Here is an 11,869-nt window from a genome sequence, read left to right on the forward strand (position 1 = left end):
CTTAAGGAGTTTCTGCTCGGCCGTCCACGGTGGTCTTTCCTGCTAAAAGGTGGGGGATTTTACCCGCCAGAGGAGGCGTTTAGGGGAGACTTGTGCGCACTCGAAGCGCCCCTTCCGCCACCTTGATTTATGTAAGGACCAAATTATGCGAAAAGCCGCGTGATTTACCCGGCGGAAGAAATTTTCATGCCCCCGCCCACCTCCCTACATGAGACCTTTAGGGATATTTCGAAGAGTGAAAAGGGAAATCTGAAGCGAGTTGAGTGAAGGGCTTTTTGAGGGTCTTAAATGGTGTATATCGGACCCTTGTTGGCCAGGGGGGCGCGGGCCGAGGCCAGAGTGGCGGGAACACACTCTCCTCCATGGCGGCCCAGGGTGGTAAGATAGGGGAATGGTGGGAGGCAGGTTGATAAGGGGAAGAAAGTCGAAGGGAAAAAAGAGAGGTGGTGTTAGGGAAGTTGGGATGCGGAGGAATACGCTGTTAGGTGACCTGGTCCCCAGGGACGCCTGGTGCGGGTACGGGTCCCCCAGGGACGCCTGGTGCGGCTACAGGTCCCCCAGTGACGCCCGGTGCGGGTACACGTCCCCCAGGGACGCCTGGTGCGGGTACACGTCCCCCAGTGACGCCCGGTGCGGGTACACGTCCCCCAGGGACGCCCGGTGCGGGTACACGCCCCCAGGGACGCCTGGTGCGGGTACACGTCCCCCAGTGACGCCTGGTGCGGGTACACGTCCCCCAGTGACGCCCGGTGCGGGTACACGTCCCCCAGGGACGCCCGGTGCGGGTACACGTCCCCCAGGGACGCCTGGTGCGGGTACACGTCCCCCAGTGACGCCCGGTGCGGGTACACGTCCCCCAGGGACGCCCGGTGCGGGTACACGCCCCCAGGGACGCCTGGTGCGGGTACACGTCCCCCAGGGACGCCCGGTGCGGGTACACGTCCCCCAGGGACGCCCGGTGCGGGTACACGCCCCCAGGGACGCCTGGTGCGGGTACACGTCCCCCAGGGACGCCCGGTGCGGGTACACGTCCCCCAGGGACGCCTGGTGCGGGTACACGTCCCCCAGGGACGCCCGGTGCGGGTACACGTCCCCCAGGGACGCCCGGTACGGGTACACGTCCCCCAGGGACGCCCGGTGCGGGTACACGTCCCCCAGGGACGCCTGGTGCGGGTACACGTCCCCCAGGGACGCCCGGTGCGGGTACACGTCCCCCAGGGACGCCCGGTGCGGGTACACGCCCCCAGGGACGCCTGGTGCGGGTACACGTCCCCCAGGGACGCCCGGTGCGGGTACACGTCCCCCAGGGACGCCCGGTGCGGGTACACGTCCCCCAGGGACGCCCGGTGCGGGTACGGGTCCCCCAGGGACGCCTGGTGCGGGTACGGGTCCCCCAGGGACGCCCGGTGCGGGTACACGTCCCCCAGGGACGCCCGGTGCGGGTACGGGTCCCCCAGGGACGCCTAGTGCGGGTACGGGTCCCCCAGGGACGCCCGGTGCGGGTACGGGTCCCCCAGGGACGCCTGGTGCATGATGGTGAGGTGACGTTAATGGCAAATTGCTTGGCCTTTTGTGTTGTCCAGTCTTCACGCTGCCTCCCTTGAGTGCTGTCTCTCTTGTCTCCTCTTGTGCCAAGTGTTGTAGGTGCGCCCGCCTCAGGCAGGTGCCTCAGGCAGGTGCGTCAGGCAGGTTGCGTCAGGCAGGTTGCGTCAGGCAGGTGCCTCAGGCAGGTGCGTCAGGCAGGTTGCGTCAGGCAGGTGCGTCAGGCAGGTGCCTCAGGCAGGTGCGTCAGGCAGGTGAGTCAGGCAGGTGCGTCAGGCAGGTGAGTCAGGCAGGTGAGTCAGGCAGGTGAGTCAGGCAGGTTGCGTCAGGCAGGTTGCGTCAGGCAGGTGGGTGAGAGGGGTGGGGTGACCTGGATATAAGCCTAACATGTACTGCATGTATAAACTGGTTGCTTGTCCTCTGACAGGCACTTCGATAGAATGCCATTCTATCGAAACTTAAGTTTTGTAATTCAGTATCTGAAAACACTTTTTTTTTATTAATACAATAGGTACATGTGCATTAGTGCAGCTACCCTAGACTATATGAAGGGGAGTACAGTGTGTCAAAAAGCTAGCTACGTGATGCTAAAAAATCCCCATCACACAGGATGGTTAGTCATACAGAGCCGTATGTTCAGTAGCCTGAATGTACTTTTTTTTTTTTTTTTTTTTTTTTATTAAGATATGAGGTACATCTGCATTAGTGCAGTTACCCTAGACTATATGAAGTGGAGTACAGTGTGTCAAAAAAGCTAACTAGGTGATGCTAAAAAATCCCCATCACACAGGATGGTTAGTCATACAGAGGCATGTGATAAGCGGTCTGCACTGGCAGACTCCGGATGCATTTTGAGGATATCATCAACACAAGATTGAATAAGGTAGCAGTGGTAATACAAGTCCCCATCTCGCAGGATGGTTAGTCATACAGAGCCATGTGTTTAATAGCCTGCACTGGCAAATTTTGGGTATACTGTGAGGATATCTTCAAGAATACGAGAGTGAATAAAGTAATTGCAAAGCTCCAGGTACCTCATGCCAACTGGTCTGAAAGGTCTAATAACTGGGCATTCAGTGATGTAGTGCGGGAGATCATGCCGTAGTTCCTGCTCACAGAGTTTGCAACTGGAGTGCTCAGGATTGGGAGACCCGTCACCTGCAGCCACCTGCCACAGGTAACGGTAACCCAACCTGATCCTTGCAACCACTGTGTCGCACAGTCTAGTGGACGTTTTGTGCTGTCCATAGATGTAGGTTTCAGATCTGAACAAATCATAGCTTTTTATACTAGTACTTTCAGGTCGTTGGGAGTCAGTAAGTTCTTTCCTATCAGATCTGAATGTTTGGACCAATACAGTTTTGACAGCAGAGATGGGGATACCTAGATCTAATTCAACTTCAAACTTGTTACACGCTAATTTGGCTGCAATGTCTGTCTCATTATGATGGGTTATATTTATGTGTGAAGGTATCCATACAAAGGAGATTCGAGACCCTTTACTCTGTGCATCAATTAGGTCATTTATAATTGGGAGTATTAGGTTCTTGCTGTCGATCTTCCAAGAGAAGTTTTCGATTGCTTGAAGAGCAGACTTTGAATCGCAGAATATTATTCCTCCTCCAATATTTTTTAATGTGCTGGTTGCTAAATGTAATGCTGCTAGTTCTGCTTGTGTGGAGGTCAGCCAGTTGTTTAACCTGAGACTGACAGACTTTGTGCAGATATTATTTCTATAAAACCTACATGCCGCTGCAGTCCGTCCAGTAGAAGATTGGACTGAGCCGTCGGTGTAGACACAGTGCTCGTGAGATCTTAGACTCTCGATGGAGGAGGCAATTGTTTCAAGAGTGACAGCTTTGAGTAGAGCAAGATTCTCATTATCTTTCTTGGTGACAGGTGTGTATGATACTTGAATGGTGGGGTACAGATAAAGAGGAATATCAGAGACTGGTAGATTGCACTTAAAAGGAATGTTAAGTTTAATGAGATTGTAAGCATTGTTTCTCAGCCAATTATCATAAAAGGAGTGAGTTGGTATGTCGGCACCAGTCAAAAGGGTGTTAACAGCACTAAATAATTTGTCTCTGAGCAATGCAGGAGATGTAGGATCTCTCATGACTTTAAGACAGAAGGTAGTGTTAACTTGCATTATTCTCTCTAGTATGGTTGGAAACTTCAGTTCTTCCCTCATGTTCTGAATGTACTAATATTGAAACGAAAAATAAATTCTACGGACATCGGGTGCCACATTTTACAACCAACGACTCGAGGGTTGTAGAGGCCGACCTCCTTCAAGGGAGCCATAGAGGCTGACCTCTGCCTCTCTACTGATATCCCACCCAAGATCACCTTAAATCCTACAACTTTTAATGTGACTAACCCTAGTTATCTGGTCCCCCGACCTCGGACGGACCGACATATTCTGTGTGATATATAGATCACTACCCCCCCTGCCTCCCCCACTGGTCATGGAGGAATATATATACATTACGAATATGTGCCATTAGTGGCGGGAGGTATACATATGTATGAGGACTCACATGACGCGGGTGAGAGGGAGCAGCAGCCGGGGGAATACAGCGCTCTCCGACACGCCCAAATAACCTCCGCCTCCGGGACAATATGATGTCGACTCTTGTCTCGATAATCCAAAAGCTATTACAGCTGACTGTTGCGTGTCCCGCTCCATGATGAATTGGGAGTGAGAGGAGGGGGATGAGTGGATAGTGAGGATGGGGGGGATGAGTGGATAGTGAGGATGGGGGGATGAGTGGATAGTGAGGATGGAGGGGGATGAGTGGATAGTGAGGTTGGGGGGGATGAGTGGATAGTGAGGATGGGGGGATGAGTTGATAGTGAGGATGGGGTAGGAGGGATGGGTTTCCTTCCTCAGGCCGGGGTTCATGTGTCTCCATGTGTCATACTTCTGCTCTGTATCCTCTTCTATCTCAATCCTTTTCATCCTCCCTCCTCCTCCTTCTGTTCCTCTTTCTCTCAGTAGCCAATCAGCGTTCATTTGTCCTGATCATCTCAGTTAGTCGTTATTTTCTTGTCTTTGTTCCTTCGTCTTTACGGCCATGTTCCCCTTCTCCGTCCCCTCTCGTGTGTGTGTTCTCCCTCACTTGTGAGCACTCGTGTGTGTGTGTGTGTGTGTGTGTGTGTGTGTGTGTGTGTGTGTGTGTGTGTGTGTGTGTGTGTGTGTGTGTGTGTGTTCCCCCTCACTTGTGAGCACTCGTGTGTGTGTGTGTTCTCCCTCACTTGTGAGCACTCGTGTGTGTGTGTGTGTGTGTGTGTGTGTGTGTGTGTGTGTGTGTGTGTGTGTTCCCCCTCACTTGTGAGCACTCGTGTGTGTGTGTGTGTTCTCCCTCACTTGTGAGCACTCGTGTGTGTGTGTGTGTGTGTGTGTGTGTGTGTGTGTGTGTGTGTGTGTGTGTGTGTGTGTGTGTGTGTGTTCTCCCTCACTTGTGAGCACTCGTGTGTGTGTGTTCCCCCTCACTTGTGAGCACTCGTGTGTGTGTGTTCCCCCTCACTTGTGAGCACTCGTGTGTGTGTGTGTGTGTGTGTGTGTGTGTGTGTGTGTGTGTGTGTGTGTGTGTGTGTGTGTGTGTGTGTGTGTGTGTTCCCCCTCACTTGTGAGCACTCGTGTGTGTGTGTGTTCTCCCTCACTTGTGAGCACTCGTGTGTGTGTGTTCCCCCTCACTTGTGAGCACTCGTGTGTGTGTGTTCTCCCTCACTTGTGAGCACTCGTGTGTGTGTGTGTGTGTGTGTGTGTGTGTGTGTGTGTGTGTGTGTGTGTGTGTGTGTGTGTGTGTGTGTGTGTGTGTGTGTGTGTGTGTGTGTGTATGTGTGTGTTCCCCCTCACTTGTGATCACACGTGCGTGTGTGTACTCGCCTAATTGTGCTTGCGGGGGTTGAGCTCTGACTCTTTGGTCCCGCCTCCCCACCGTCAATCAACAGGTGATAATCTGCGAGTGATAATCTTGGCGAGTATATCAACATATATGGATGTGTATAGGTGAGTGTTGTGTAACACTCATCCATACACATTCAGATGCTTCCATACATATTTTGATGTTTCTGTTTAAAAGTATTTGTTTCGGAAGGGGGAAGAGTGGGAGCGGTTCTGGTCTGAGTTTCATCTTGGAATTATATACTGTGGGGGATCGTTTTCCCTCACTTGGAGGGCAAGTCTAACCGTGGGAGGTGAGACTTGTTCCCTCCCCTCCCAGAGGTCCCTCCCGACCCCTCCCAGAGGCCCTCCGATCCCTCCCAGAGGTCCTCCAACCCTCCCAGAGGCCCTCCGACCCCTCCCAGAGGCCCTCCGACCCCTCCCAGAGGCCCTCCGATCCCTCCCAGAGGTCCTCCAACCCTCCCAGAGGCCCTCCGACCCCTCCCAGAGGCCCTCCGACCCCTCCCAGAGGCCCTCCGACCCCTCCCAGAGGTCCTCCAACCCTCCCAGAGGCCCTCCGACCCCTCCCAGAGGCCCTCCGACCCCTCCCAGAGGTCCTCCAACCCTCCCAGAGGGCCTCTGGGAGGGTTGGAGGCTCCACACTACTCAAAAGTGCATAAGTTTGGAATGGACAAATTTCTTGTCGAAGCAACTGATGAGTCCATCGACGATCTCGAAGTGTTATATTACTCACCTGCTGGTTGGTGGGTCCACGACTCACCTGCTGGTTGGTGGGTCCACGACTCACCTGCTGGTTGGTGGGTCCACGACTCACCTGCTGGTTGGTGGGTCCACGACTCACCTGCTGGTTGGTGGGTCCACGACTCACCTGCTGGTTGGTGGGTTCACGACTCACCTGCTGGTTGGTGGGTCCACGACTCACCTGCTGGTTGGTGGGTCCACGACTCACCTGCTGGTTGGTGGGTCCACGACTCACCTGCTGGTTGGTGGGTCCACGACTCACCTGCTGGTTGGTGGGTCCACGACTCACCTGCTGGTTGGTGGGTCCACGACTCACCTGCTGGTTGGTGGGTCCACGACTCACCTGCTGGTTGGTGGGTCCACGACTCACCTGCTGGTTGGTGGGTCCACGACTCACCTGCTGGTTGGTGGGTCCACGACTCACCTGCTGGTTGGTGGGTCCACGACTCACCTGCTGGTTGGTGGGTCCACGACTCACCTGCTGGTTGGTGGGTCCACGACTCACCTGCTGGTTGGTGGGTCCACGACTCACCTGCTGGTTGGTGGGTCCACGACTCACCTGCTGGTTGGTGGGTCCACGACTCACCTGCTGGTTGGTGGGTCCACGACTCACCTGCTGGTTGGTGGGTCCACGACTCACCTGCTGGTTGGTGGGTCCACGACTCACCTGCTGGTTGGTGGGTCCACGACTCACCTGCTGGTTGGTGGGTCCACGACTCACCTGCTGGTTGGTGGGTCCACGACTCACCTGCTGGTTGGTGGGTCCACGACTCACCTGCTGGTTGGTGGGTCCACGACTCACCTGCTGGTTGGTGGGTCCACGACTCACCTGCTGGTTGGTGGGTCCACGACTCACCTGCTGGTTGGTGGGTCCACGACTCACCTGCTGGTTGGTGGGTCCACGACTCACCTGCTGGTTGGTGGGTCCACGACTCACCTGCTGGTTGGTGGGTCCACGACTCACCTGCTAGTTGGTGGGTCCACGACTCACCTGCTGGTTGGTGGGTCCACGACTCACCTGCTGGTTGGTGGGTCCACGACTCACCTGCTGGTTGGTGGGTCCACGACTCACCTGCTGGTTGGTGGGTCCACGACTCACCTGCTGGTTGGTGGGTCCACGACTCACCTGCTGGTTGGTGGGTCCACGACTCACCTGCTAGGTTGGTGGGTCCACGACTCACCTGCTAGGTTGGTGGGTCCACGACTCACCTGCTAGTTGGTGGGTCCACGACTCACCTGCTAGTTGGTGGGTCCACGACTCACCTGCTGGTTGGTGGGTCCACGACTCACCTGCTGGTTGGTGGGTCCACGACTCACCTGCTGGTTGGTGGGTCCACGACTCACCTGCTGGTTGGTGGGTCAACTCACCTGAGTGGTAACTGGTGTAGCAGCAACAGCCAATCAGCATGACGCACAGTAATGACCTGCGGGCTCTCACCACCCAAGTTCAGCCCAAGGCCAATTCCCATCTAATATTTACGAAATCTGTACATCTTTCCTTATTAAATGCATCTTTGTTTACATTTACTAAACAACTTAGGAGCTGGCAAACTTCACAACCCGAGGTTGTTATTGTTGTCAACAACCTCGTTGAACCTCGGACCTCAAACTGTTGAACTTAAGACAACTCCCAACTTAGACAATACTTCCTGCAAACTATCCGAGCTTAGTTGAGGTTATCGAAGGTTATCGTGTTCAACGGAGCTTTTTGTACATGTTTGTTGTTGTATAATATTCGCTACTTGGAACAAAAAAGTTCTAAGTAGCACGGACTATGGAGAGCCCGCAGTGGACTTATTTTTGCTTTTCTACAATTATTAAGAATGTTATCTTGGGGTTGAGCATGCATTTGTTCATGAATCATGCCCCCTCATACTCATCCCGTGGGAGGGTGGGGGTGGACCCCATATTCATCCTGGGGGGGGGGGGGGTTACAGAGGCACATAATGGGGTTCACGAACTGAACTTTACAGTCATTTAGCAATCAACTGTTGACTGACAGTTGAGAGGCGGGACCAAAGAGCCAGAGCTCAACCCCCGAAAGCAAAACTAGTTGAGTACACACACACACACACGCTACCTGGCAAGGGGGGCCTGGTAGCCTGGTGGATAGCGCGCAGGACTCGTAATTCTGTGGCGCGGGTTCGATTCCCGCACGAGGCAGAAACAAATGGGCAAAGTTTCTTTCACCCTGAGTGCCCGTTACCTAGCAGTAAATAGGTACTTGGGAGTTAGTCAGCTGTCACGGGCTGCTTCCTGTTGTTTGTGCGTGTGGTGTGGGTAAAAAAAAAAAAAAAGTAGTTTGTAAATAGTTGATTGACAGTTAAGAGGCGGGCCGAAAGAGCAAAGCTCAACCCCGCAAACACAACTAGTGAATACAACTAGGTGAGTACACACACACACACACACAACCACACACACACACACACACACACACACACACACACACACCCACACACACACACACAGGGGATTGATAGGGTAGATAAAGACAGTCTATTTAACACAAGGGGAACACGCACAAGGGGACACAGGTGGAAACTGAATGCCCAAATGAGCCACAGAGATATTAGAAAGAACTTTTTTAGTGTCAGAGTGGTTGACAAATGGAATGCATTAGGGGGTGATGTGGTGGAGGCTGACTCCATACACAGTTTCAAGTGTAGATATGACAGAGCCCGATAGGCTCATGAATCTGTACACCTGTTGATTGACGGTTGAGAGGCGGGACCAAAGAGCCAGAGCTCAACCCCCGCAAACACAACTAGGTGAGTACAACTAGGTGAGTACACACACACACACACACACACACACGGGTGAACTAGAGACAGTGTATCAATCAGTTCACCACAATGGTGGTGTCCGCCACAGCCGGTGGAACACCTGCATTCACTAACACTTCTATTATGAGTCCACCTTCACCCCCTCACCCTCCCTTCTCTCTTCTCTCACCTTCCCCTCTCTCACCTTCCCCTCTCTCTTCTCTCACCTTCCCCTCTCTCTTCCCTCACCTTCCCCTCTTTCTTCCCTCACCTTCCCCTCTCTCTTCCCTCACCTTCCCCTCTCTCTTCCCTCACCTTCCCCTCTCTCTTCCCTCACCTTCCCCTCTCTCTTCCCTCACCTTCCCCTCTCTCTTCTCTCACCTTCCCCTCTCTCTTCTCTCACCTTCCCCCCTCTCTTCCCTCACCTTCCCCTCTCTCTTCCCTCACCTTCCCCTCTCTCTTCCCTCACCTTCCCCTCTCTCTTCCCTCACCTTCCCCTCTCTCTTCCCTCCTCTTCCCCTCTGTCTTCCTTCACTTTTTGTCATCATTTCCAGTCTCCTCCCTCATTCTGCAACAGCCAGAGATTCTCCCTCATTCCTCACCCTGCTTCCTTCTCCCTCCTCCTCGTCCTCCCTCACCCTCCTTGCCTCCCTCCTCCCCCATATTCCTGGCTAACAGCTGCAGGCAGGAGGTAGGTCATATACCTCACACACTGACAAATTGTTTACAGTGAGTCACGGCATTTTCCCAGACCTTCCTCTTTTGGGGGTCGTGGACCAACACAGTGCTAGGCAAGGGGCTGCTAGCACCAGCTTCCCCTCACAGGTGCTGGGCATCTTTCCTAGCCACGCCTAGCTAGGCGTGGCTAAGGAAGGGCCTAAGAGGTCCTGGCCTCGTGAATGGTTCCCAGGGGTTCGAAAGGCCGGACTTTCTGGCACGTCCTGGTGTGAGAAGTCAAAAGAGTCAGAGTGGGTTGAGCACTGGACCAGGCCAGGTGTTTCAGGGGGAGGTGTTTGAGGTGTTCAGCTCGGGCCACATGTTTCAGGCGCTTTCAGAGGAGAGGACCAGACTTTAGCCTCCACGAGAAGGTAGCCGAGTTGTCTGAGGGCAAGTTATCTTGAGGTTATCTTGAGATGATTTCGGGGCTTTAGTGTCCCCGCGGCCCGGTCCTCGACCAGGCCTCCACCCCCAGGAAGCAGCCCGTGACAGCTGACTAACACCCAAGTACCTATTTTACTGCTAGGTAACAGGGGCATTCAGGGTGAAAGAAACTTTGCCCATTTGTTTCTGCCTCGTGCGGGAATCGAACCCGCGCCACAGAATTACGAGTCCTGCGCGCTATCCACCAGGCTACGAGGTCCCTGTGTTCTTTGATCCTAGATCAACACCATATCCCTCGCATAGGACTTTCTAGATTAGGTTGCAAGTAACGTTCACCCAAAGCTCGTTTAACATTTGCCTTATTATGAGTGATTCTCCAATCTACGAAACATATATACAATAACAATGAGCCTAATTGCAGTAATAATACATTATACAATTCCCTGGTAATTATCAAGTGTAAAAATTGTCATTCCAAACTGATGTCCCTGACCTTTTCCTCAGGGGTCAGGGGCAGGTAAGTTGTCTGGGATCATCCCAGACGTTGGTTCGAATCCTCGTCACGGCCCTTGTGGATTAGTTAGTTGTAGCAGTAATTATTAAGGAAGGCTTCTAAGCCTATTCAAGTGTTGACCTTAAAGTGTGGTGTTGGTACATTACTCCTCCAGGCCAGTAGAGTGTCGCGGTACTCGTCACTCTTGTGGGTTGTAAACTGTGGTTCACACCTCTTGTGTACGGAGGCTGGATGGTAGAAATGTTAAAGTATTTGATGCTAAAATTTCCTGATTCCTCCCTCACTGTCAGTCACTCTCCCTCCCTGTTGACGTAAGGGGGGGGTGGGGTGGGGTAGGGGGTGGGGGGGTAGGGGGGGGGGGTGGGGGGGGTCCAGACAGCAGAGAGCACAAGGATCGTCCATAAGCTTTAAAAGCGCCTTTAACTCCCTGTTGAAGTTGAGTGAAAATTATGATAATGTGAAGACATTGAATATTCAGCAAGATGGGTTCACTTGTCATCAAACTGTGTTTTCTGATGGCTCTCTTTCATGTCGGTGTTCACCTCCCGCCTGGCTACCTGCTTGTGTCTGCGCGGTCATGCTATAGCTCACGGACCCAAACTTTCATGTATCCCTATATATCCATAGTTACATTGTAAATTGTAGATAAAGTTGGATTGCACTCTCTTATTCTAGTTAGTCCCATTTCCCGACCTCTTAGGTGCTCAAGGGTGAGCACCTTGAGCATGTTCCCTCCCATACGGGGAGGGGACAGGGTGACTGGGTGTTTGGGTCACCTCCGTAGGGTCCTCCCTTTGGAAATCAATGAGAACAAACTGTAGACTCGCTCGAACATATGATACTGGTGCCTTCAACTCGTCCGGAGACCCGGACCCCGCGGGTCGATTCATAAACATCACCAAGTGTGGTGTGCTGAAGGGTACGCTATAAACATCACGATGTCTGGGGTGTTGAAGGGCAAGTCACCTTTCACCACCTGGCCTCCCGTGAAAGCCTTACAACCAAAATCCATCACACACAGGTTCCCGGCTCTAAACTCACCTCTCATAAGTGCGCGGGAATCTCGACCCGACTTCAAAATCATTTCAGGTTTGCAAATTTTTGGAACGCTGGCAAAGCATAATTTTTCCTGCCCTTGATCGGGGCGTGGAAAGATCCGGTAGCCGTGGTAATGTTACTCTGGTCATCCGGAACACTTGCCACAGCTAAACGTTATACTTGAAGGTAAAATTTGACTTGCTGCTTCCTGGGTTGGGCAGCTGTGGTTAAGGTGAGGGTTTGCGGCTCTGGGAACGA

At 53.3% G+C, this 11,869-nt stretch overlaps 1 protein-coding gene across 1 annotated transcript; it reads right to left on the reverse strand.

The window, feature by feature from the left end:
• Nucleotides 1-546: 546 nt before the first annotated feature.
• On the reverse strand, nucleotides 547-11,469 carry LOC138359630 (collagen alpha-1(I) chain-like). Its single transcript, XM_069319039.1, has 3 exons — nucleotides 11,350-11,469; nucleotides 6,059-7,133; nucleotides 547-1,523 (listed from the first exon to the last, which is right to left on the reverse strand). Exons 1-3 carry the CDS (start codon nucleotides 11,467-11,469, stop codon nucleotides 547-549), a joined length of 2,172 nt encoding a protein of 723 aa, XP_069175140.1.
• Nucleotides 11,470-11,869: the final 400 nt, after the last annotated feature.

Source organism: Procambarus clarkii, chromosome 92 (assembly GCF_040958095.1).
Source record: "Procambarus clarkii isolate CNS0578487 chromosome 92, FALCON_Pclarkii_2.0, whole genome shotgun sequence".
In the NCBI taxonomy this organism is placed as follows: domain Eukaryota; kingdom Metazoa; phylum Arthropoda; class Malacostraca; order Decapoda; family Cambaridae; genus Procambarus; species Procambarus clarkii.

Excerpts from the sequence above, each read along its gene's own strand:
- LOC138359630 (XM_069319039.1), bottom strand. The coding sequence starts at position 11,469 with ATGTTTATGAATCGACCCGCGGGGTCCGGGTCTCCGGACGAGTTGAAG. Across the intron at positions 7,134-11,349 it reads AAAGGGAGGACCCTACGGAG|GTGAGTCGTGGACCCACCAA; the intron begins GTGACCCAAACA and ends ACCAACCAGCAG. Across the intron at positions 1,524-6,058 it reads CCCAGAGGCCCTCTGGGAGG|GCGTCCCTGGGGGACCCGTA; the intron begins GTTGGAGGACCT and ends ATCATGCACCAG.